The sequence below is a fragment of the Protopterus annectens genome, chromosome 3.part0 (assembly GCF_019279795.1).
Source record: "Protopterus annectens isolate FY-2018-M chromosome 3.part0, PAN1.0, whole genome shotgun sequence".
Classification (NCBI taxonomy): Eukaryota; Metazoa; Chordata; order Ceratodontiformes; family Protopteridae; genus Protopterus; species Protopterus annectens.
Window position 1 is genome coordinate 1,095,962,954 of NC_056731.1, and position 26,715 is coordinate 1,095,989,668.

The 26,715-nt window shown below is 40.7% G+C and overlaps 1 protein-coding gene across 5 annotated transcripts in view; it reads right to left on the reverse strand.

Moving 5' to 3' along the window:
- The window catches only part of DROSHA (drosha ribonuclease III), a 3,547,421-nt gene that overhangs the window by 1,634,801 nt on the left and 1,885,905 nt on the right, over positions 1-26,715 (reverse strand). For all 5 annotated transcript variants that reach the window (XM_044065333.1, XM_044065331.1, XM_044065329.1 and 2 more), the window contains exon 19: positions 25,945-26,083. In XM_044065333.1, the coding sequence (XP_043921268.1) occupies positions 25,945-26,083 (139 nt within the window). The remainder of the gene's footprint in view (positions 1-25,944; positions 26,084-26,715) is intronic.

Below are 26,715 nucleotides of genomic sequence, written 5' to 3' on the forward strand. Positions count from 1 at the left end.
TGGATAAGTACCACATAATTTGTCACCCAAAAGCGTTTGTTGTATAGGTCCAGCTGAGACCTGGGAAGAGTGTTTATAATGGCTCTAAAGTGAGCCTAAGTTTTTACCACGTCTAAAGGAGAAGAAGCATCTCTGGCCCACCTTAGAGGCTGATTTTGGATCAGACAACAAAATGTTCCAATGTTTCTGGATAATATTCATGAAATATTTAGTGTTGTTTAGTGTTGTGTCCATATGTAGTGACCATTCTCAAAACATCCTGGTCCTCTGATGTTTTATCCTTATTTTTATATTGTAGGAGATCTTCCCTGGTGTGTGTTGATTCCCAATTGCTGACCATGGCAATACTGTCCACTTTATACCCCCTTTTACGAAATCAGTTAGATAGGTCCAACTTATATTTAGAAGGTATTATTATCAGAACAAATATGTTTTACTCTCAGAAACTGAGATTTAGGGATGTTACATATCATGTGTGGCAGATGAAGGCTGCTAGCATGGAGTAAAGAATTATACTGGGGATATTTTCTATATATTTGTGTACTCAAAGTGTGGTCTTCATTTCTGGTGATGATCGAATCCGAAAAGGTAATTTGCTCCAAATTGAAATTTACCTTAAACTCAATTCCCCATTTATTTTGATTAAGATACTCCATAAATTCCAAAAGATAAGCCCATCCGCCTTCAATACCAACCAATAATCATCTAGGTATCATCCCCAAATATCTCTTTCCCCGAAACAGATGTTATGATTGGGATTATAGATCAGATCGGTCTCCAGGCAGGCCATAAACTAATCTGCATAAATGGGGGCAAAAGATGCCCCCACTGCCATGCCCTGTGACTGCCAATAACATTGCCTGTGAAAACAGAATACATTTTTTGAGAGGACATTTTTTATTTTTATTTATTTTATTTTACATTTGTTGACCGGGCTAGTCTAACTGGAATAAAATCCATTTTCAGTAGAGGCCCGGGGAGAAAAGCTCCAGCACAGAAAATTTTATACAGTAAAAAATAGTAAGTTCAAAGCAGAATAACAGTAGTAAAATAGCTCAAACAGTTACAGCCATTCACATACACAATATATGACTGTAATAAATTGTCTCAAATTCAAAGAATTATAATAATAATTAAAAAAGGGTCAAACAGATTACAGACATACAGATTAGGTACAGTTGACATTACAAGGATACCTAGCTTGTGCTGAGGTGATATGCAATGCAATAGAAATAAAAACAAATTAGTAGTTTTCAATTGGAAGCAGGATAACAGAAAGTATATACTGTTGATAAATTATAGAAATGTATCACATGATACGGTGAGATAAAGGTATATAGGAAGCAGCAAGAGTGTGTAAATTGGTGGAATATACTCTTGCTAGGAGCAGAGAAGATATTTAGTCAGGGTTAGTACAAGGACAAAGCCAGTGAGAACTGAGAAATTGTTTTATTTTTAGTTTAAAGAGTCTTGTGGAGACATGTTCAGTCATACATACCAAAAGAGTATTAAAGCCCGGTGGGTATAAAGCAATTTGGTCCAACCAATATTGCAAGGCTAATAGTCCCACCCAGTGTGGAATATTGGTATATAAGGCAGTCACATCTAAAGTGCAAAGGAGCCAAGCTGGTTCCAAATGAGTATTCGAGACGATACCTAGAAATTGGGTGGTATCCTGGATATGCGATCTGATACAAGCCAGGAGGTGATTCAGGTAGAGAGTGAGAAATTCATATAAGGGCTCAGTTAAGCTGCCCCTCCCTGAAACAACTGGTCTTCTGGTGGACAACGAGGATCCTTATGTATCTTTGGTAAACAGTAAATATATTGTGATCTTGGATCCTTAACCGTCAGATGATAAACATCCGATTGTGTAATAATACCCTCTTGTTATGCTTGAGATAAGAACCTGTTAATTTCAATTTTGAATTTATTGGTTGGATCAAGGGGCATGGACATATAATGCCTAGAATCCCCAAGCTGTCTCTTTGCCTCCTGATAATAACTGTCCCAATTCATAACTACTACCGCTACCCCTTTGTCAGCTGATAATATGACCAGATCTTTATTATTTTTTTAACTCCTCCAAAGCTGTTTGTTCAATCCTTGAGAGATTGTGATGAAAAGTATAATACTCATTAAAATTGTAGTGTAAATCTTTGAGGATGGAGGATTGAAATAGAGACACCTGACTAGACATTGGAGGCATAAATCTGGATTGCTGAAATTTAAAGGATCTAACCTCATTACCACCAGTACTGGAATCAAAATGTATTTTGAGATTAATCAATCCACAAAAAGCAATAACATCAAATGCAAATGAGTCTTCGGTCACAAAAAATCCAGGACCATAGCTTTGGCCTTTATTAAGTACAGAAATCTGGGCCTGAGAAAGCTCCACAGAAGATATACTATGTATGTTGTTAAATTCACTCAACATTTGGTCATCACCTTGAGAATCTCCTCTAGAGTGTTTGGACTGTCTGTGTTTCCTCCCCCCTCTTCTGGACCTGGCCCTAAAGGGTGACCCCGTGCTTCATCTTTTCGGTGCTGGTGACTGTAGAAAGGGGTTGCTGTCTACATCCGTAGCAGAAGAATCTTCTTCCCCAGAAGTAAACCTAACAGTATTACGTATTTTCTTAAGGCTAGATTAAGGTCTCTTACACTTCGCTGGTAATCTTCTATTCAGATTCCTGCCTACCAAGGGGCCCTTATATGGCATGAAAGGCTGACCTTTCTGATAATCGCCTACATTCCGTTGGAATTTTTTTAATTTTCTTATCCTTTAGTTGTTCTAAAGACAGTAAATCAGAACCCAATGTGTCCAATCCTTCCCTATAACTGGGAAAGGATTCAAATTTTTTTATTTTAAGGCAAAGATCTTCCACTACCTTAATCCCATTTTCAACTGTCCATTCATAATAACCTGTTAATGCCTCCACAAAACCCATATATGTGTTCTGTTGAATTTTACCCCATTCTTCCAATAATATATCATCAGCCTGATAGACTAAAGGTTGTAGCCTTACTCTTATGCCCCTACCTTTGGTTAGGTATGCTTTGAATAATTAAGATGCCAAACATTACTTCTAAGCCCTTTCATCTACTTGGTTAATCTTTGAAAAGCCAACTTACATTGGGTTGAGGGATCATGTGCATTGGGTTCAGAAAGTCCTTGAGTAGTGTCACCTAAACCAAATACTTGTAAATCGTCCTTATCGGACGATAAGCCCCTGATGATGCTAGTCAAATCCATGCCAAACAAATAGTGCAATCCCAAAACAAATGGAAATAATAAACTGAAAACGTTTTTATGCTCACAGATAGACCCAATTCAGACTGGTTATAATAAGCCAAAAATATATATCAATATTGAGATGTATAAAAGATATATATAAATATACAAAATATATATATATATATATATATATATATATATATAACTTGTTACTAAACAGAGGTAGCAAAAATCATCAAAAGTCCAAAAAACCAGGACCAGAAAATATATATGACATGGTCAAAGCACCAATAATTCTTTATTAGCTGAAGGAAACAGTTATTGATCCACATAAACAATATGGTTAATCAATAATATAGTCGAGTGTGTCCAGTCCTCTCAATCCACAAATGATACATATTCAAATAAGAAAAAAGGGGCAACAATAATAGTCTTTGGGGGAAATAAACACCGGGCACAAATCCAGCCATATACGAACGCAAAACTACATTCCTCAGTTAGTTGTAATAACAAAATACCAGGGAGCAATAATAGTCTTTGTGTATAAGATGTAGATAGTAATAATAGCAAAAGCTCATTTAAACCAGTCTTCACAACACTACGTTCCCCTAGATATCTTTCTGTTCCAATTTTACAATATAGTAATGTGAACCATACACCAAATGTTTCGATGAATCTCCACACCTGAATAATTAGCGAAATTGGAAGCTGACATCAGTTGACCATGTGATACATAACATGGTAACAAAGGCCTAACCAGCCGTATAAAACTAGAATGTGCTATCCCTGACAACAAAAAATATATAACCAGGATGAGTAAGTCCAACCCTGTACATAAAACCTTTCAGCTCCTACAAATTTGAAAAGCACCACCCAATCAGTAAATTGCTGATATATAAAAAAATGATAGGAGACAATCCCAGTGATGACCATAAGTAAAAGAACAGCATTCACATCAAAATTGTTCTAAATCAAACTCAAAAACTGTTCACATACATCATGCCTGACAAGTGCTTAAACCATATCAATGAGTTAGCAAAGATTATAAAATTATGAAATTAAATTACTGTATGAAATTAGTATCATGCAGACAGCCAAAACTAAATATAAAGTTGAGCTAGTAGATGTATCTGCTCAACCCGTTCAAACAGCATAAAATATCACTCAATTAAACGGCGATGTATTTGAACAACAATGTGTTAGACAATAAACACAGAACAAAATGGTGTCCACATGATAGTGAATCAGTAACAACCCAGAAGATGGCAATGTGCATCCTACATGAACGCTGTACAACTAAATCCCTGTTAACCCTTTACATAAAGCATCACCGAAAACCAACGATGAAATGCTTAAAAAATAATACTGAAAGGGGATAGAGCATACACGTAATAATGATTCCGAACTGACACTGAAATACCTAGTTTGAATCCGGCATAAACAGTTTTGCTGCATCTTAGTTCACAAACATATATTGTTAGGCAAATAATTGGATATGTACATACATTGGCCAAACATAATGGTGATAAAAAAACTCTTTGAAAAGGAGTTTCTTGACTGCATCGAAAATGTCCCAAAAACAGAATGACCCAATACATATTAATAAATGAATATACCAAAACGGTAAAGTCAAACGAACATGTCGCACAGTCCGCCAAGCAAATATATTTAGGCCAGAACTGAATCAAATGGGGTACTGACTATAACAATGTTAGATAACCATAGGAAATTGCACATAAATAAATATATATAAACCACTGAGCCCAAAAGCCGATTCACAATCCAATAGATACAAATGAAAAGTCACCTCTGTGGTATGTGTAATGTCCAAAACTCCATTAAGTTCAGCAAACGAGGAATGAAATGTACATCACCCCACAATTGCAACCAAAAACAAGATGAAAGCTTCAACCAAATTCAGGAACGGACATAAGGCAGATCCCAGCAAATAGTCTGAAGTGTAGCTGTAGATAGCCATTGTACAAAACTCAACTTAATGCAGTAAAGGTGATAACCAGGCAATGGAAAAGTAGCTTATCTTTTGGAGTTTGTGGAATATCTTAATCAAAATAAATGGGGAATCGAGTTTAAGGTAAATTTTGATTTGGAGCAAATTACCTTTTTGGATGTGATCATCACCAGAAATGAAGACCAGACTGAGGACACAAATATATAGAAAATATCCCCAGTATAATTCTTTACTCCATGTTGGCAGCCTTCATCCGCTACACATGATACGTAATATCCCTAAATCTCAATTTCTGAGAGTAATACGTATTTGTTCTGATAATAATACCTTCCATAAATATAAGTTGGACCTAGCTAATCAATTTCATAAAAGGGGTATAAAGTGGGCAATATTGCCATGGCCAGCAACTGGGCATCCACACAAGCCAGGGAAGATCTCCTACAATATAAAAATAAGGATAAAACACCAGGGACCAGGATGTTTTGAGAATTGTCACTACATATGGACGCAACACTAAATCTTTCATGATTATTATCCAGAAACATTGGAACATTTTGTTGTCAGATCCAAAATCAGCCTCTAAGGTGGGCCAGATATGCTGCTTCTCCTTTAGACGTGGTAAAAACTTAGGCTCACTTTTGAGCCATTATAAACACTCTTCCCAGGTCTCAGCTGGACCTATACAACATACGCTTTTGTGTGACAAATTATGTGGTACTTATCCATGTGGTCATTGCACACACTGTTCGAGAGTTTTCAAAATTAAGGAATTTACCAGCCCTAATACTGATAGAGTTTTTGATATAAAGGTTCTGGCCAATTGTGGTTCGGACTGGGTGGTGTATCTGGCCTCTTGTCCTTGTTCAGCTTTTTATGTGGGTCAGACATCCAGACCATTACGCATCAGGATTTCGGAACACGAGTGAAATAAGGAATCACAAACTTTCTAGTGTACTTTATAAACATATACTTAAGAACCCCTCTGCCTCTTTTTATTTTACAGTCATTGCCAAAATTAAAGGGCCCCTGTAAAGGGTCCCTCAAAAGTGGTTGGCACACAATGTTAAATAATAAGGAAAGAAAATGGATAATCAAACTGGGTGGTCTTGTTAGCCCTGGTTTGAATGAACGTTTCTAAATATAGCTTTAACAGGAATCCACTAAGTACATAATGATTTGATTGGTATGTCTTTAAGATGCTATAAATACTGCTGCTCTGATGTGATTTCTTTTTTCATTAATTTGAATTGTGCACTGAAGAAGGCTAATATAGCCGAAACCAGTTTGCTTGCTTTTTCCAGAGCACTTTTGTGCTTTACTGGGGGGTGTTTGTTTGACACCCTTAGTTGTTTGGATATGTGTATTTAATAAATTTATACTGGCAACATCCACTTGATGCTGGCCCTATTTTTTTTTACACTTGTTTTGTTTTTTTTGGGCCTTGGCACGTGCTGTACCTGCGAGGAGTTTGGATTGAGTGTTACAAGATAAGACAAGCCTTCTAGTACATACAAATGCTGAACTAATAATATTAGCATTAAAACCATTATGCATACAAAGGACTTGTCCTGGGAAAAGAATCCTCATAACAGTGAAAACAGCTGCTTGATGAACTTTTATAAAACCAAAAACATTTTTCTGCTGGTGAGTTGAGTATGCTGAAAGCATTGCTGCTTATGCTTTCTTTAAGATGGAGAAGATCACCGAAGCTTAGATGACTCATATTAAGACTCTAGTGACCTCTCCAACAGCTCTTTGAACAGCAATGCAATAATGTTCAGCCAATGATCAACACTTTTCTAAACCTTCATAAAAGAACAGATACTAACCAGCACTTGATCGCCCGTCAACAAGACACTTCCAAAATGATGGGCCCCTCATAAGAAATCCTCACATCCAGCCAACCTTTGAAGAAACATGGGTCAGAGGATGCCAATAAGGCACATCTAGTGGACTAGGAAAGGCATGCTGCTAGGGAGAACAAGCTGTGTGGGCCATAATGCCCTAATTTTACTAACTGGGAATTCAATTAAAACTTCCATGGATTTAGAAGATGCTGTTGCATATGAACCATAGAATGAAAAGTACAGTTTTGTACCTACCATAAATGTAGATGTTCGAAGATCCACATTGCTGCAGTCCTTACATATGGGGTAGTCCGCTGTCCTCGGTCGGCCCGAATACCAAAGTATAAGGCTGACGTCGGTCACGGCGCTTAAAACTGACATCAGGACGTCAGGGTACAAAAGCGCATGACCGACGTCATTTCCTCAGTCTTTTCTTGCCCCAGATGTCAGAAGGCCTTAACAAGAAAGGCCAAAGCCAAAAACCAGCAAAAACTAACCAACCACCCGTGCACTAACCATATTTACAATATGTACAACACAAATCACACCACCACCTACAACAACAGAGGGGAAGGAGGGAGGGTAAATTGGACTGCAGCAATGTGGATCTTCGAACATCTACATTTATGGTAGGTACAAAACTGTACTATGTTCTTCATCTCACATTGCTGCAGTCCTTACATATGGGTAGAATCCCAAAGCAGAGGTAAGGGAGGATGGCAACACTATAAAGCATTAGGAGCTGCCAACATGCCCTGTAAAATTGCAGTGGCAAATCCAGCCCTAGATTTAAAGTAAAGTGGAAGGTGGTAATGCTTAGAGAAAGTATGCACTGAACTCCAAGTAGCTGCCTCCAAAATATCTTTAGTAGCCACCCCCCTTAAAAAAGCTGTAGAAGTGGCAGTAGCCCTAGTGGAATGAGGCCTAATCCCAGCTGGAATCTCCTTACCATGATGGGAATAACAGAAAGCAATACAAAAACCAATCCACTTAGAAATAGTTTGTTTTGAAACAGGTTTGCCCTGAGAACCCAAAGCAAAAGAAACAAACAACTGCTGAGACTGCCTGAACTCTTTAGTTCTGCTCAAATAATATCGCAACTGTCTGTGTATATCCAAGGTGTGCAAAATCCTTTCCCCTTTATTTTGGGGGTTTGCATAAAAAGTAGGCAAATGAATAATTTGGTTTAAAGCCACACTAGAAACCACTTTAGGCATAAAAGAAGGGTTAGTACGCAAAGACACCCTATCCTTGTGGAAAATTAAGAAAGGCTCAACTGCCATAAGGGCCTGTAATTCAGAAACCCTTCTCGCAGAGGTAATGGCCAACAAAAAAGCAGTCTTCCATGATAAATATTTCAACTCTGCCGATGCTGCAGGCTCAAAAGGTTGTAGAGTGAGTTTCTCCAACACAAAATTGAGATCCCAAGCAGGAGTAGGAGCTCTACGTGGGGGTCTTATATTCTTTGCCCCTCTAAGGAATTGCTTAAACAAAGGCTGAGAAAATAATGGTGGGTCACAGTCATAGTGAGCAGAAATTGCTGCAGCATGAACCTTTATAGAGGAGAAGGACAAACCTTTGTCCAATAACTCAGTAAGGTATTGAAGAGCAACACTTAAATTAGGTTTAGAAACATCAAAGTCCTTAGTTGTACTCCAAAATAAAAATCTCCTCCATTTATCTGCGTAAACTTTCCTTGTACTAGGCCTTCTGGCCTCCAAAATAACATTCAAAACTTGTTGTGGAAGCTGAGACCCTCCAGGGTTTAAAACAGAATATGCCAGGCTGTCAGATGTAGAGAATGAAGTTTGACATTGAGTAAATGACTGTTCTCCTGAGACAGCAGGTGAGGAATCGAAGGCAAAGGCCATGGAGGCTCCTGTACCAGACTTCTCAGTAATGGGTACCAGTGCTGTCGAGGCCAATCTGGAGCTATTAAAATCATGTTTGGCTTGTCCTGCCTGACCTTCAGCAGTACCTTTGGGAGGAGAGGCAGAGGTGGAAAGGCATACACGTGAAGATTGCTCCAATTGAATGAGAGAGCATCCACTTTCCAAGCTGTGGGATGAAACCTTTTTGTGCAAAACTTTGGCAGCTGGTAATTTTGTGGAGAAGCGAACAGATCTATGTCTGGAGTTCCCCATAACACTGTCAATCTCTGAAATACATGAGGATCCAATTTCCACTCGTGGGGATCCATAATTTGTCTGCTCAACACATCTGCTAAGGAGTTCTGTGCTCCTGGCAGAAACCTTGCCTGAAGATTTAGCTGTAAACTGAGAGCAGTCTCCCACAAAATCATTGCTTGTCTGCATAGAGGATAAGAAAGCGTTCCCCCTTGCTTGTTGATGAACCACATGACAGTTGTGTTGTCTGTTTGAATCAACACCTGCCCTGGAAGAAGTAAATCCTTGAAAGCTATCAATGCAAATTGGACTGCTAACATCTCCTTCAAGTTGATATGTAGATGTTGAAGTCTGGCAGGCCACGTGTCTTGTACCCATTTTCCATTTAGATGAGCTCCCCAAGCTTTGTCTGAGGCATCTGTTGTTAAAATCTGACTCGCCTCTGGCCGGGTCACAGAGAGTCCCTTGTTTAGGTGACATTCCTGAGCCCACCACAAAAATTCCATTTGAATGCAAGGTATTATTGGAATGACAGTGTCCAAATCTTGGCAGTGCTGTGTCCATACATTCTTGAGATACCATTGTAGCTTCCTCATATGCAGTTTGGCATTGGGAAGTACCAGAATACAAGATGCCATGAACCCCAAGGCTTGAAGGACTGTCCTTGCAGTCAGCCTGGACTGACGAGACAACTGGTGGAAGTAAAGAGAAAGATTCTTTTGTTTGTCCGGGGTCAAAAAGGCCATCTGGGATGCTGTATTCAGTCTCACACCCAGAAAGCACATGTCCTGAGAGGGTACTAGACTGGACTTTATTTCGTTCACAGAATACCCCAGGCATCTTAACACTGCCATCACATACTGTAAATGATGAAGAAGTTCGTCCTTTTCTTGGGCCAGAATCAGGCAATCGTCCAAATAAGGATAGATCTGTATTCCTCTTAGCCTGAAGAAAGCTACCACTGGAGCCAGAACCTTCGTGAACACTCTGGGCAGTAGATAAGCCAAAGGGCAATGCAGAGAACTGATAATGTGAAGTCCCAGCCCGAAAACGCAGATACTTCCTGCAACTGGACCTGATAGGAACATGAAGGTAAGCCTCCTTGAGATCCAGAGTCACCATCCAGTGATCTTTGCCCAGCAGAGGTAAAAGCTGTTGTAACGTCAACATTTTGAACTTGGGAATGTCCAGATATGTGTTGAGGATAGATAGATCCAAAATTGGTCTCCACGTGTTTCCTTTCTTTGGTACTAGAAACAGGCGAGAATAAAATCCTAGGCCCACTTCTGGAAGAGGGACCGGTTGTATGGCCCCTATTTGAAGTAGTAGAGAAATTTGTTTGCGAGCCTCTAGTCTTTGCTGAGGAGGAACGTCCGGCATGCCTTTGAAAGGAGGCAAGGTATGGAAATAAAACTTGTAACCCTGGTGTATGATATCCAATACCCATTTGTCTTGGGTAATCAACATCCAATTTTCCTTGAAGAGAGCTAACCTTCCTCCCAAAGGTGCTGCCAGGCAAGAAGGATCTGGCAGCTGAAAAAGTAGGTCATTGGGCCTGTTTACGAAAGGACTGGCCCCTGCCCTCACCGAAGATTGTGCAGGTGAACTCCCTGTTCTAGGCCTGAAAGAACTCTGAGCTCTGCCCCTACCTCGTCTAGATCTACCCCTAGACTGAGAGTCATAAGAAGGATACGTCCACCCCTTAGCAGGCCAATTCCTACTAAACTTCGGAGGCTGAACTTGCAAAAAATCTTTAACAGCCTGCATAGACTTAGCCTTGTCTTCCATTTTCTTCAAGACTGACTCCACAGGTGAACCAAACAACACATCAGACTGCAAAGGAGCATCCAAAATCCTTGTCTTAACATGTTCAGATAAATTCTGATCCTTCAGCCAGGCGTGCCTGCGAAGAACTGAGCCAGTGGCAGCCACCCTAGACGAGGCCTGCACAGCATCAAAACCACACTGTAATGAATGCTTACCCACCTGTTCAGAGACATGCACCAAATCTTGTAATTCTTTACACTCAATGCCTTCCGCCAGAGCATCCACCTTAGACTTCAATTGAGAAAGAAGAAAGTTTTGATATTTCAACATATGAAACTGGCAATTCAAAGCCCTCATAGCTAAGGTAGAAGATGTATAGACCTTCTTTCCCCATCTATCCAAAGCTCTGGCTTCTTTATCTAGAGGAACCGGATTTTACAACAGAGGCCTTGACACCCTTAGGTCCCTGACTAATAGTTTCTGGGTCCGCCCTAGGACTCTTATAAAGATATTTATGAGCCTCAGGCACCCTGTAATACCTATCCGGTTTAACAGGAGCAGGAGGCAGAGAATCAGGATTAAGTGAAGCCTCTGCAAACACATCTTCCACAACATCCAGAACAGGGGGTATAGCCAAGGGCCTATGCTGGGGTAACAGCAAAACTCCTAAGCCTTTTCCTAGAATCAGAGAAGTCCTGACCTTCCCACTTAAAATGTTCCCTCATAGAATGAAGTGTCTCTGAAAAAGAAAAATCCTCTGGAGGAGAAGCTGAAGGAGTGGAATCATCTGCATCAGAATCAGAATAAGGAGAGTACTCCTGCAAGTCTTCAGCTGAAGACTCTGAAACATCCGAAGCCTGCTCAAAACTTCCCAACTCTGGCTCCACCCTAGGCCTCTTATCAGGAGGGGGCAAAGACCCTCTAATCAGAGTATTCAAATCTTCTGCCATTTTAAGCATGTGCTTCTTAGGCACAGACCCTGCTGAACTAGGAGTGACACCAACAGAAGCTAAAACTGGCCTGCCTCTGGGAGAAGCCTTGGAAACAGAAGGAGAAGGCCTAACCACCCTAGGAAGGGAGGGGAGTACAGTAACTTGAGAAGCCCCTTCAGCTTGACCTGCCTCCTGAGAGACCACCTCCTGCAAAATCAAAGTCTCCCCCTGAGACTCCAGAGAAGTCTCCGTCGGAACCACCGGTTCCACTGAAGCCTCTAAAGAACCGGCGTCCGAACGGACGACTCATCTTGCCTGGGTTTAGCTGCTTTGTCTTTGCGCTTCTTGAGAAGCGGGCGCCGGAGAATCCGACGGCATATTATAATTGCACCGCTTCCCAAAGACCAGCCTAGCACAATCTAACCTTCGCTTAATAGTGCGTTTATTGAACCTAGCACAAAAGCGACACCCAACAACGTCGTGCTCAGGCCCCAAACAAGGAATACACAAAGAATGATAATCCCTATGCGGTATCTGTTTCCCACAAGAAATACAGTTATTCACTTTTTCTGACATCCGGTAAAATACTGAGGCAAGAAAAAAACAAAATATACCCCAACGGGGTACTTAGCCAACTTGGATTCGGTCTGAAACTCCGAATTCGAAAAATTTCAGAACGCCGAACGGCACTTGCAACGCTGCTTCTGCATCGGACCATGCGGCAAAAAAGACTGAGGAAATGACGTCGGTCATGCGCTTTTGTACCCTGACGTCCTGATGTCAGTTTTAAGCGCCGTGACCGACGTCAGCCTTATACTTTGGTATTCGGGCCGACCGAGGACAGCGGACTACCCCATATGTAAGGACTGCAGCAATGTGAGATGAAGAACATCAAGAATTTTAGCTATGGCTAAAGCTTCACTTGAAGCATAGTTCCGGTAAGTTTCACAACTGGACAGACCAGTAAAATCTCAAATGGCTGATTTAATAAACATTTTGAAACTGTGGTTAGAACATCATGTAAAATACTTTTAGGCACATTTTCAGAAGAAGGCCTGGTTGTAGATAAAGTCAAAAAGGCACCCCTAGCACCTTAAAGTGAGTGTGCAAGAGTGGCTTAAATCTTTTGAACAGCTAGCTGTTTCAGTAGAAAGTGTATTGTAAACTGAAACTGAAAGTAAGACCTACAGGCATCTAGCAGGAATGATAAGCCTTCACCTAAGTATGTTTCTTTGCCTGCTGACAAGAAAAACATTCATACCATCTGAGGTGGTATGTTTTAAATGCTCTAGAAAAGGGCACTCAGCAAAATACTGAAAGGTTACTGACAGAAATACTGACTATAAAACAGTTAATACTAGCCAACAACATACCGCTCAAAGCATACTATCACACATGACATTACTGAATATTTAACTGCTAAATGTTTAGAAACTGCTTGTTGTCATTGTGTTATTATTAAAAGTTGTAAAATGTAATACTGTAGCAGAAGAATGTCCCACTTAAATTAAGAGCAATAAACACAAAGTCCACATATAAAAATCGAGTAAGGGTCATCAGTACATCCTAGCAATTAATGATTGTACAACATTTCCTGAGACAATACCCCTAAAAAGAGTAAAAGAGTCAACACAAAGACAACAACAAAATAACAAATTTTCTAAAGTAGGAATTCACGGAGAAATATATTGACCAAGGTACTCCACTCATGTCTAAAGTAATGCATGAAACTTATCAATTTTCTTAAAAGTAAAACAGCTAAGGACTCTTAAAACAGATTGGCTACTTGAATGCTTTAATAAGACTATGTGATGGAAAATTACAGAGCTAGATGGGAAAAACTGGGACCAATAACTGCCATATCGTCTTTTTAGTATAAAAGAAGTACATAAAGAATCAACTGAATTTCTACTGTTTGAGCTACTATACGGCAGATATCCATAATGCTTGCTGGATATAGCAAAAGATACAGGGGAAGAGGAAATCACCCCCTTTAAAAGTGTGATACAGCATTTTACAGACTTATAGGCCAGATTAAGAACTACAATGGCTATAGCAAGAGGAAATAAGGACATTTCAAAAAAAAAAAAAAACAGAGAGCATGTAACAAAATGGTCATCTCGGACACTTCAAACTACAAGAAGAAATAAGATTAAGCCTGCTGTAATGCTGAATCTTGATTATCCACGTCTGTCCACTTTGCAGATGTGACTGCTCATGACCAGCTGCTGATATGGCAAATAGTACTCTTCCTCAGCTCAAGATGCTCCCCTACCTCCCACAATGCTATTCTCCTCCCCGGTAACATCAGACTGAGTTTGCCCACCTAACAGCAAACCTAACCTTATTATGACAGAAATCTGTTAGCCAGGGGTCAGGAGGTCAGTGAGGTCTGTAAGGAGTCAACAGGCAACAATTTGGAGAAAGGAGGGAGGGTTTGGTGAAGGGGACAGAAAATGATAATCAAAATTCAGTGTTATGATAATCACATAACTAAAATATCTTACATTATCTAGTCTGCCCACTTCACATACGGGGCAAAGAAAAACCCTGACAAAAATATCACTTCCAGTTTGCAACACTTAGCAATGGTATGTAGTGAAGCTCATGTAGTACTGGCACATATATCATCAATGGAACAATTTTTGAAGAAAGCAAAACTGGCTAGTAGTCTAGTGGACTGAACCTTTGATTTAAATGGAAGGGACCTGTTAGATTAAGCAGGTGAAAAACCAAAACAGTCAGAAAGTCATCTAGAAAGAGTAATATTGTATATATTCTAAACCACTCTTGTTGGAGGGGGGATAACTGCTCATATTGTTTTGTAGACTGCAGGTACATTAGAATCTCAGTTGCCTATGGACATCAAGTCAATGAAGCAAATACTTCCTCTTTTAGGAACATTTTCCATATCCTTTGGGAAACTAAAGACTAAAAATTAAAGCCTTTATGAAAATTACAGAAAAATGCTTTGCACACCTTAACTGTGGAAAAGCTAATCCCCACATCAAAAAGAAAAGAGAAGAGGAAGTAAAAGTGATGGAACTCAGGCCAAAAATGGAGCTAGACTATGTTAAATAGTCCACAATGAAAGCTTTTTGCTTTTGTTAAAACTTTGTGTGGAAAGTTTTGGAGAAGCAGTAAGGATATGGGCTAGCCTGGATGGGTATGATTGGTCCTTGGCCATTATTGGAATTGGAGAAACCATGCAGCTAACTGAAGGGGGCTGTATCTGTCTGGGTGAAGACTGCTAGATGGGTGGAACAGGAGATCCAGGAGGGGATCTAAAAGCACAGACTTCTCTGAGATGATGCCACAGCAAGGGTAACCACAACTGACAAGGCCAGCATGGGATTAGAAGGTAACTGCTGCACTACACAACTTAGTTTTATGAAGGAATTTCATTATTAAGGGAAACTGGGATGGGAGGGGCATAAAAACGACCCATCGGCCACTGCTGAATGACAGCATCATTTGTAGTCTGTTCCTGTGGAGGGGAAAGGGCAAAGAAGTTGCTGCACTTGGTGTTGGTTAGGGATGCAAACAGGCTGCAGAAAGGCTTTCTCAGGGGTCAAAGGTCCAAGCTACATGTGGACTGAGGGACTGTTTGAGGCATCATGAAACACATGCTGAGCCTGTCCTCTAGACAGCTGATCCAACAGGGGATGTATTCTGCTAACAGAAAATGTGTAGAGATTATCCATTCCCACAATCATGTAGTTTCCTGACATAAAAGGTAGGATCTGGTATCACCTTGCTTATTAAGATACCACACTACTGAAATGTTGTCTGCGTGGAGGGATATAACATGCTCAGGGAGGAGGTCCTGAGAGGCCTACAATGCTATGAGGACCGCCCTTTTCTGCAACACACTGATGTGAAGGTCAGCCTCCTGTTGGGACCATATTTCTTGGACTGTCTGCCCTGAACAATGCTCTCCCACAACAGAGCAGAGACATCTTTGGTAGTCATGGTCTTTGGAACAGGCCACACAGAGAGACCTCCCTTGCTCAAATTCTGACTGTCCAAACACCTACCTAAGAAGGTGACTTCAGCAGGCAGGAGAGACAGACAGGCCTGTCTACATCTTGCTCTGTGACCAATACACCCTCAGGGTCCAGTGCAATGTGCAATACACTTATGAAATGTCTGGCATGCTGCACTAACAGAATCATGGCTGCTACCAGATTCAAGGTTTTGAGAATTACATACACTAGTGGGACAAAAAGATTCATGAGATGGCTTACTGTAAACTGTATTGTAAAGATGCAGTCTTGAAGTAGTTTGACTATACTGTGAATACAGTCCAGATGGCATTAGATGAAAAAAATTCTGGAAGGGTTACACTTGCAATTTCTCCTTGTTGATCAATATTCCTACAGACAAACTTGCAGTAAGCAATTCCTTACCTCTATGAGGGACTCCCAGGTGATGCAGACTAGGAGCCAGTCACCTAGACAAGGGAAGAGTCATATTAGCTGAAACTTCATATGAGAGGCAACCACTACCATACACTTGGTGAACACCCTGGGGTCGGTGGCAAGACCAAATGGCAAAACTTGAAATTGATAATAACCGACTCTGACTCAGAAATGTAAGAACCCCTGGGAAACTTTGTCAATTCTGATATGCAAATATGTGTCCTGGGAATTAAACAAATACATCCAACCTCCTTTCTGGAAACAATGAAGGATGAAATGTAACATGACCATACCTTTCAAATTTTTTTTCTTGACATACTGATTTAGGCTCTAGTTGAGGAGGTTCTTGAATAAATCCTTGATATCCTCTGGCCTGGTGAGATCTCCTGGGTGGCACTTTTGGAAAGTAGGCTTATTAATGCCACTTTCACAAGCATTTTCTTATGGGTGGAACATTTTGTCATAGTGGAGATGGCTTTGCTGTCTGAAAAAAACTAATTACATAATCACTGGTTACTATCTCCCTGATATGTGAATCCCAAGTGATGCCCAACCATATATTTTGCTTCAGCAAGAGAGAGTGTCTCCAGAGTGGAACAGGCCAGGCAAGTGCCTGGGAATTTTGCTGCTGCCTCCTTTAGAAAGGGTCATAAAAGCCAAGATTCTGTGGAGCACCACTGACTTTATAGTAGTAGCCATTGAAAGGGACCACATGACCTCTGGGGACACCTCTGCCTTGAATCTGGTCAAAGGGCTGTTACTGGGATTTTTTTAACTATAAGTTCATAGAGCTTTTTGATTCCTTGAAAATGATCTCTAAGGGGCAGTCAACTTAACTCCAGTAACAGATAAGGTTTTTTTTCCTATTGTTCACTTTTAAACATTTTTCTCCTTCATTTTAGGTCCAAGAGAGAGATTCCCATCAAAAGGGGTGTTCAAAAACACACTGAAGTTCTCTATGAAGTCCAAAAGTATGAACCATGCAACACACTGCACTATAATGCCTGTCTCAGCCACTACAGCTGCTGTTAGCCACACTGTTCAATATGTGCATGGACATGGTAGATATGATTGATATGGTTAACACCTGTGCCTCTGAGTACCTAGCATAGATGGTCGTTCACAACACATCTAGGGTCTGCTCGGCTAGTTCATGCTGCACATGGTTCATGTGCATCAAGTAGTTTTGGATTCACAGGGCAAAAGTATCTGATATGAAGGCTCTTTTTCCTATATTGGCCTGTTCTCTAGAATCTTTACTGGCAGATGGGGCTGCTGGCCTCTCTCCAGACTGCTTTCTTTTGGTCACTACTGCTATCACCACTGAGATGTCAAGGGGACCCTTACTCCAATATGGCCTGCACTTAGAAAGTTTCAGTATTTTCTCAGGTCACTTTGGGATGGGCTCAGTCACACTGGACCCTGTCCTTTCCACCCTAGACATAAAAAAATGACACTCATGAAAATTTGAGCTCTGATGAAGGCCCTCATTAATGCAATCCAAATCATACTGCATGGAGGGACTTCTGACTGAGCGGAAAGTGTGGAGGAACACCTACACTTTAAGTATCCAGGCAGCTCCTTCTCCAATTAAAATTTCCCTGCCTACCTACTTAAAGAAAGATTGTGACTCGAGAAGCCTAAGAAATGGGTCTTTAAAGAGGAAATGTTTGATCCTGGCTGTGACTGTATAGTCAGTCAGGTCGGTTTGGCAGTCTGAGCTTCCATTCTTAGCAACTTAGACGAAGAAGACCTGCTACCTAAGTGCTGACTGCTCCACTTTTTCTTTTTTTCTCTTTTTCCTTGTTTTCTTTCTTGGATTCTTCTGGGGCAGAGGCCCTTCTAGAATAAATTTATTATTTTGTTTTTCTAAGGCCCTTTGGTCGAAAGACTTGCATATGTCACATGGTTCCTTGAGTTGATCAGGCCCCAGGGCACATCACACAATTGTTGTGGGTGCCCTGGAATGGTACCTTGCAGCCACTGTAGTCGCTCCTGCAGAATTCGGTCTGCTTGAGCTGCAGTTGATTGCTTATGATGCAAATGGCAGAAGACAAGATCTGAAGTAAACAGGGAGAGGCATGGTGTTGTCTGAGGAAAAGGAGGAGCTTGAGTCATGGAAGAATGTTCTTTGCTGTACTGGCACTTGACAGTGGCCAGTCCCTTTCATGAAGTGGACAGACTGAATAATGTAGGATACTTATGTAATTACCCACTGCTAAAAACAAGTCATTTGCAAGATGGCAATGTTGGTCTGAAATTGAAGACAAATTAAGTGAAGTAAATTATAAAGCGAGACAACCAGGAGAAGGGAAACCACAGTAGTTATACTACACAGATGATATGAAACCCAGGATCAAAACCGAAGTTTCTGTAGCCAGTATGTTCGCAGAAGTTAAGGTTCCCATAGGATGTACTAAAGTCAGAAGACACCCTGTAGGAGTTTTTTTTTTTAGAAGTTCTTTTTTAAAGTTTATTCAAGTCAGTTAAATAAACTGATGAACAACCATTCTTATTCTGTACAATGTACTTAAACATTTACATTTATAATAAGTTCTATTACAACTGTACTATATTCATCCAACTATTCACTATTGCTGTCACTACTTATTAGGAATATTCATACACCAAAAAGACAGAGAGTGGTTAGCAGGAAAAATGCTAAGATAGTAAGTCTTGCAGTATATACAGCAAAAGCAAACCTAGTCATAGTTATCATGCAGTGTTTTGAGAATGTATGCACCAAGGAGTAGGTGGTAGCTTATAGGACAGACTAAGAGCTGAACTCTCTGGGGGATGCTGTCATGGCTGCAATCTCTCTTAGCAGAATGAGCTTTGGCATACCAAGGAACAGTTGTACTCTGAGCAAAGCAGTAATAAAAAATACAATGTGCCAGCCATCTGGAGTTTGTTTGATGACAGGTTTCCCTTCATTTCCCCTCTGCCAAAGAAGAAAAAGCTACAGCTGTAAAAACACACTCAGAGAATGAAGTGTTCTTTCCCCCTTATTTTGAGAGTTAGGAAATAACACAGGCAAAATGCTAAGGGACAACTCTGTGACCATTTTAAGCAAAAAGGGACTAGTGCAAAGAAGCACCCTCTCCTGATGGAAAATTAGTAAGGTTTCCTGCACAATGATGTCTGTAATTCTGAACTCCTGCTGGAAGAACCCACCTGGAAGTGTTCACCAAGAACACTGTCTTACAAGATTAAAAAAAAAACTATGGGATTCAAAAACAGCTGCTTCACATAGAGATTGGGTCAGTTTATCTAAGACACAATTAAGATATCATGGAGGAACACACTCTTTCCCTGGAGATTAAAGACGCAAAACCTCCTTTTGAGAATTGTTTTATTGAAAACGTAGGCAGGCAGGCTGAAGCAGCAGAAACATTAACCTTTACGATTGAACTGTACATAAAAGGTCAGATTTGTAAAGTACTGGCAGGCCACTGCCACTTGTGTCTTAGCTGGGTCTTGATCCTGGGTCTAAAGATAGGCAATAGAGACACAATCTTTTCCACTTTGCTAGATATGATGGCCTTGTGTCTGCTTTCCCAGCCTCACCCATAATGTTTTGCATGTCCTCAGAATATACATGGCTAGCTGGAATTAAAAGGAAATCATCAGAGCTTTAAGCCTTAGAGTACCCAGGGTGGGATGCCGAAGGGATCCTTTACTCAGTATGAGAAGGTCCACCACTGAGGCAACACTTTCCACTTCTCCCTTGATATGTTGTGCATCAGAGAGAATATGTGTTGTCATCCAAGTTAAGCCACTAAAAATGAATTTTTGTCCCTCCTCTTTGATTTTTAGTAACACACTAGGGATCAAGTGCATAGGAGGAAAACGTGTAAAGAAAAAATACCTGCTCATCTAAGGGAGAATACATCTAGCTCCTGGAATTACTATTCTGCAGCAGAACTTCCTCAGTCCCCTGATTAGGGGCAAAACAAAAAATGGATTCTTGCCACTCCCCAAACAGTGATTAGCTCTAGAAAGACATCACTGTTCAACAACCATTCATGAGGGTCTACTTGAGATCTGCTCAGCCTGTCAACATGTTTCTTTTTTTTTGGGGGGGGGTGTAGGCTGCTGTCAGAGTCCTCACTACTTCTTGGGCTATCTTCCATGCTTGTTCAGACAGCCTGCATAGTAGGCATGAGTGGGTCCCTCCCTCTTTGTTAATGCACCACATCACAGCTGTAGAGCCTATCAGGATTTGGTGGACAAATTTTCCAAATCTATCTGAATGTTTCTCTGGCACTTAGCACAGAGGATTAATGCTCAGAGCTCTAAATGAGCTGCTTCCTATAGTTAAGGATACACAGTTTGATCACCTGTGTGACTTTGAGCAAATCACTTAACCAGACAGTACTCCCAGGGTCACCCCGAAAAAGAATTCATGTCCACTGAGCTTACCAATTTAGCAAACAGATAAAAAAGTGAGAATACAGACACCATTTACTTCATGTCTATATGCTTTTTCTTCATGTTTTGGCCCAAAGTCCCCTGAACTTGAAGTACATCCATATCAGCCCTCCAGACTAGATTTGATGAGTCTATCTGCAGGGTGATAGTGGGCTGAGCTACTCTGAAAGATTACTTCAGACTACATTGGAATTGCTATATTCACCATGAAATCTATTTCCTCATTGCAAGACAGGAGATGAATCTTGGTTTCCAGTGGTCATCTGTACTGATGCCACCTGTTTTGAAGTACCACCGCAGCCTCCTCGCATGCAAGCAGGCCAGTGGCACCATCAGAATGAGGAAAGCAATTTAGTTTAGCACTCCTAAGACACTCCTTGGCTGACATCACTTCCTAATAGAGGATATTCTGCAGAAATAGGGTCAAAGAGGCATCCTTGTTCCCTGGAAGGAAGTCCTTCTGCAGGTTCACATCCAAAAGTGCCTCCCAGGAAAATCAGGCTGCATAAGGGAGAGAGGTTGGACTCCTTTGCACTGAATGACTGAAAGGCCTAGCCTTCTGAAGCAATTCAGGGTAAAGTCCAGAGCCTTGCATCCCCCTACCCCAAGGTTCTGATAGAGTGAGATGGCCATCCCTGTAAAGGTAACTATTAATGTTCTTTGTCCCACAGAGGGCTATGAATGTAGCCAGACATTTGGTATACACTGCGGGTACAGATCACTCAAAGGGCAAGGATATAAACTAGTAGTGCTCCTCGTTCTCCTGCTGCAAACCTGAGGAACTACTTCTTTGGAATGGTGGTGTGGAGAAGAGCATCCTTTAGGTGCAGGATGATCATGAACACTTGAGGGGATATTAGCAGAAGGTTGCTTTGGAGCATTAACATTTTAAACATTGGAATGAAAAGTAACTTATTTAAATGGGATAGGTCCAGTATGGGTCACCAAGAGTCCTCTCTTCTTGGTACCAGGAACAATCTGGGGTAGAAGCCTGTGCTCTCCTCTCTTCTGGGTTCTCTTTCTATGGCTCCTTGCTCCAATAAATCTCTCAGCACAATGGGCACAATAGTGAACTGGTTTGGAAGAGGAAGAATTTCTCAGCACTTTGGAACTTTTTGAATCAGTTGTTTGTTGCCCTGCAGTTGCCCTATACACCATGAAATCACTTTCTTGATGCAAAGGAGGAGGAGGTGAATCTTGGTTCCTAGTGGTTGAGCATGCAAGACACCACCTGCTTCTGAAGCTCAATGTTCAGGATCCATTGGTCCTATGTAATGTCTTCCCAGTTCTGAGAAAAAAAAGGATAAGCATCCTCCAACTCTCTCAAGATGAAGATGAAGCAGAAGAAGGGACAGAGGACTGGATTGGGGTAGGCAAGATGAGGGTAGCCCAGATGAGTGATAGTTGCTTCCTCTGGAAATCACGGTTCTGGAGACCTCAGGTATCTCTTTTAGATTTGCTTGCCATTCTTTTCTGAACTTGCCCTTTTTCCCTTTATCTGACTTATTCCTGTCTTGTTTAGAGTATAAAGGTCAATATTTAGATGGGTAATTTCTATTGAATTTTTGTGTTTGGGTTTGAAAAAGCTGCTTAAAGTTGCATGGTTTTGCTATCTCCTTGAGTCTCTTGAATACACATTCAGCAGCATACCCAAACAGGAGGTCTTTGTTCAGAAATGCATCAAGTAGCTCTGCCTTTATATGGCTGGGTAGGAGGCGAGTCCTCACCCTAGTATGTATCTAAATCATAAATCCAGTATCATACACAGCATCACATCCACATTTCTTGGGAGTGCTTAACCAACTGCGCAGAAGGACCACATAACTCAATTATTTATTTATTTTATATATTTTATATTTGCGAACTGGAAAAGTCCGACTGGACACACGTCCTCTTTCGGCAGAGGTCTGGGGAGAAAAGCTCCAAGAACAGAGTAAAATGATACATTAGACAGTAGAAATAAACTTGGATTACATGAATATATATAACATATTTTTAAGTCTATAAATAATCCTGTTGAAAAATAATACCTTACAACGACAAGAGTTTAAACATTAAACACTTCAGAGTTGTTGGGTTGTATATACATTGTAATAATGCAGGTAAGATGAGATGTGTGTTAATGATAAAGTGGATATGAAGAGTTCTGAGAAGAGGGGAGAAGGAATATGTAGTAGGTGGCAAAGGTCAAGTTAGGGTAAGTAGGAAAGTTGTAGACATGAAGAGGATGAAAAATAAAGCTAAGGGTGTTAGCAGTGTTAGTAATGGAAGGTGGGATATATAGGAAGTCAGCTGTATTAAGGAATGGAAGAGGACATTTAGTGGGAGAAGCAGAGAGATTTGAGAGGGAAGTGTAACTGGAGTAGTAGAGCAAGGAAAAGTTGAGGTAGTGGGGTGGGGTAGAGTGAATAGAGAGGGAGAAAGATGTATTAGTTGGTTGAAATTACTAACTGGAGATTAAACATTGTTAGTGCAGTTACATAGCAGAGATGTTGTAGATGAGATCTTAAGGCTTTTTTTGAAGGGGGTGAGGGTAGTTATTGTTGTGATGTTGGGAGGGAGGCTGTTCCACTCCTTAACAACAGAGTTGTTGTAAAGGGAAGTTCCACCTAGACTGTGGCCTAAAAGGACTAAAGATGGCATGTGCTGCTCTCTACTTTCTACTCATCATCAGGGTGATGTCCATGATGCATGGAAGAGAATGGCCCATTTGCCCACTGGAGGACATCCTAAGCTAAGAGGAGTCTGGCCTGCTACAGAGCTGTAAGTCTGATTGGAAACTTCTATGATTTGAGTGCTACTGCAGCAGTGATCTCTTTGATTAACTTCACTTCGTTTTCACCCTGTTCAAAGCTCTGGACTCCTTATCTGGCAACAAGACAGAATTATGCTGGGGTCTTCGCATCCCACATTGGTTCAAACAGATTAGAAAGGAATAACAACCTACGATGCTCAAAAAGGGTACCACTTCACTTCAACAGGGATTTACACAGCATTTGCCTTCTGAAGAACACAAGACAAGAACCTGAGACCAGATATTCCCAGACTGCAAAAACACAGATCTTTATGGACAGATTCTATGGGGAGGAAAGATGAAAGACATTACATAAACATATGCCTTAGAATGCTGATGGGGGATGTCACTCCATTCCAGTGGTAGACTTTACAGGGCATACATATACATCTTCTCAGAAATGGGAGGAAATGACTCCAGATGCTTCTAGGCTGGAAAATAGCCCTCCTTACTAACAGATTCTACTAGATGGAATAATGCGATGTCTCATCCTTCTACCCCAAATACTGATTTACAAGTTGCTACTGATACAAGAGTATCCTGGGTAAAGATACTGGCCAGTCCCTGCAGGGCTGGGGCCAATATGTATCTTAAGGGCATCCTGCAGGGGCTGTGCCAGTGACTGCCTCTGCCGAAAGGATTTTTTGTTTATGACCTACACTCATTCTCCCCCTCTCTTGAATTTGTCTATTACATCCAGGGGCTACTTCTTCACTGGGATGGCAGGTTCATCCTCCCCTTCCTGCCAGCACCTCAGATACCCAAGACACAAGCCAAACCCATGGTGTCCAGGCTATAGTTAGGGCTTTATCACTCTACCCCACAGCACTGGCTCCTACTGTTTCAATTTTTGTCAGTCAGTGGTAAGGGAGGTCAGCCTCTCATTAGTCAACTGACAGCTATCACCTCCTGAGAGATGGGAAGCATCTTGTGAGAAGAATCAGTGAAGAAGGGGGTTCTGACTGATGTTTGCCATATGGATCTATTGCCTGCTCCAGAACTTTCAACTAAGACTGAGGATCGCATAAAGGACATCCTTATGCTGGCCACTCTCCAGTACTGCCATCTTCAAGACCAAGACTGGAGCCTCAAGATTTTATCATTACTTTCTCCAGGTGGCTGAACTGAAGTACTGACCCTTGTGAAAATGTTTCACACTGTGCACATCTTCTGGGTATTACATACAGTACCACTGCAGGTCGCTCACAGGCATGCATAGAGACTCAATTATCCGAACTAAATGGAACCTAGGGTAGTTCAGATCATCAAACTGTTCAGATAATCAAACGTATAACTGAACCGGATAAAAAAAATTCTACATTTTTTTCTCCAAGCAGGGAATACACTTTTCAACTGTTCAGCTATCCCATTGGACAATAAAGGATATTTTGTACACCCGAGCGGGCTACAAGCTTAAAAAACATGCACAAGCAAATACGTAAAAAGTTTACATATTCAGACTTTACAATTTTTCCTACCCAAAAACTTTGGAAGGTTGCGTTCGGATAACTGACATTTCAGATAATCAATGTTCAGATAACCGACTCTCTACTGTACATTTTACACACAAAAAATGAGAACCATCCAGAGATGTACATTAGTACTGAAATCGAACCTGTGTTGGTGGCAGAAAAGTACTGAGGGACAAATGCACAGTTTATCCTCTTAGCTTGGTGAATGACATCATAATAGGCTCCAGCAAGAAGCATGCATGGCATGCCCATAAATGCAGAAGCTAGACAAAATTTACATGTGCCTATATGGTGGTATCAGAAGAGTAACTACCAACAGTTACTCATTTAAGACAGCCTTCAAAGTTAGCATTACAAAAAGATAAATGCCTACCATTTTACTTACCTCTGTACTAATAGCTATGCACTTGCACGCCCCCCCCCCCAACACAAATATGCATATGTCTGTGTATATATAAATGTGTATGTATATACATATGTCACATCTCAGCTGATTAAAATGTTGCAGAATGTCCAGATTTTTGTCTCATATTTTTGGTCATAAATTCTGTGTTTTTGGCATATCACTGAGGACTAAAGTTACTAAAAACTTACAAATATTTGAGTTTCAGACTTTATAACCTTCAGAAAATGCATGCTAATGCAAAACCTGTTATTCTTGCAACTAAATTTAGAATAGTAATATTTACAATCTGTTCATGATTTTGGCCCTTTCCCATCCATTATTTTTAGTTTTGTCCAGAATTCTTGTGGGTGAGAGGTATGATGTATGTTTGTACATGTGTGTTTTACTAGATAAAGGAGTAAAAAAGATATCTTCTGAGCCATTCCCTCCCGATAACGTTTTACATGTGCCAGCTGTCACAAGCTTACAGCAAATTACAACCAAGCAAGCCACAAAAGTCAAGCTGGACTGCTATCCACTGCTTAGATCACACAGCTCTTACCTTTTTTCCTCATGTGCATATGGTGGACCTTTCTGTCTCCGTACTTAGGCTGACGAATGCCACAGTTAGATAATGAATTTCTTGCATGGTCTGGATTCATTCCAAAGTTCAAATGGTGACTAGGATGGGTCATCGCAAGCTATAGAACAAGGGAACAAAATAAAAAGTATATAACACATTTTATTTTAGTATGGCAATTCTGGAGCTGCAATACTGGTAAAATATACCATTTCAGATTAATATCCTGAAAAGATATATATATTTACAATGCCTGTTTCTTTTTCTCTCTCTCTGTAATGTAATGCTTAACATTCAATATGCTTGTAACATGTGACAATGAAATTTATAACACTCACTCCATAACCACAGTACTGAAATGAAAAAGATGTGCTTTTCATCAAAGATCTGGACGAGCAGGTTATTTCTTGTCAGCCTGAAAAGGCTGAAATTATAAGTTATGTACTCACCATAACTAAGCATCTGTGTTGTCCATTTTCATTCTTCCTCACTTATGAGTTTCGGATATGACCTTAGGATCTAACCTGGCCACATACTACAGACTTCGGATCCACCTCTTGAGCTTCTCCCTCAACTCACAATGCCCCACTCCATCCCTGTTACCTCATATCAAGTTTGCTGATCTATCGCATAATAATTGATGAGGAACAGATAGTCAGATAAAAAAGATAGGGCTCAAACCTGGAACTCTAGGTTCCAAACACAATTCAATAGATCCTTCCAAAAGAAGAAATTGGATGGGAATGGATGGAA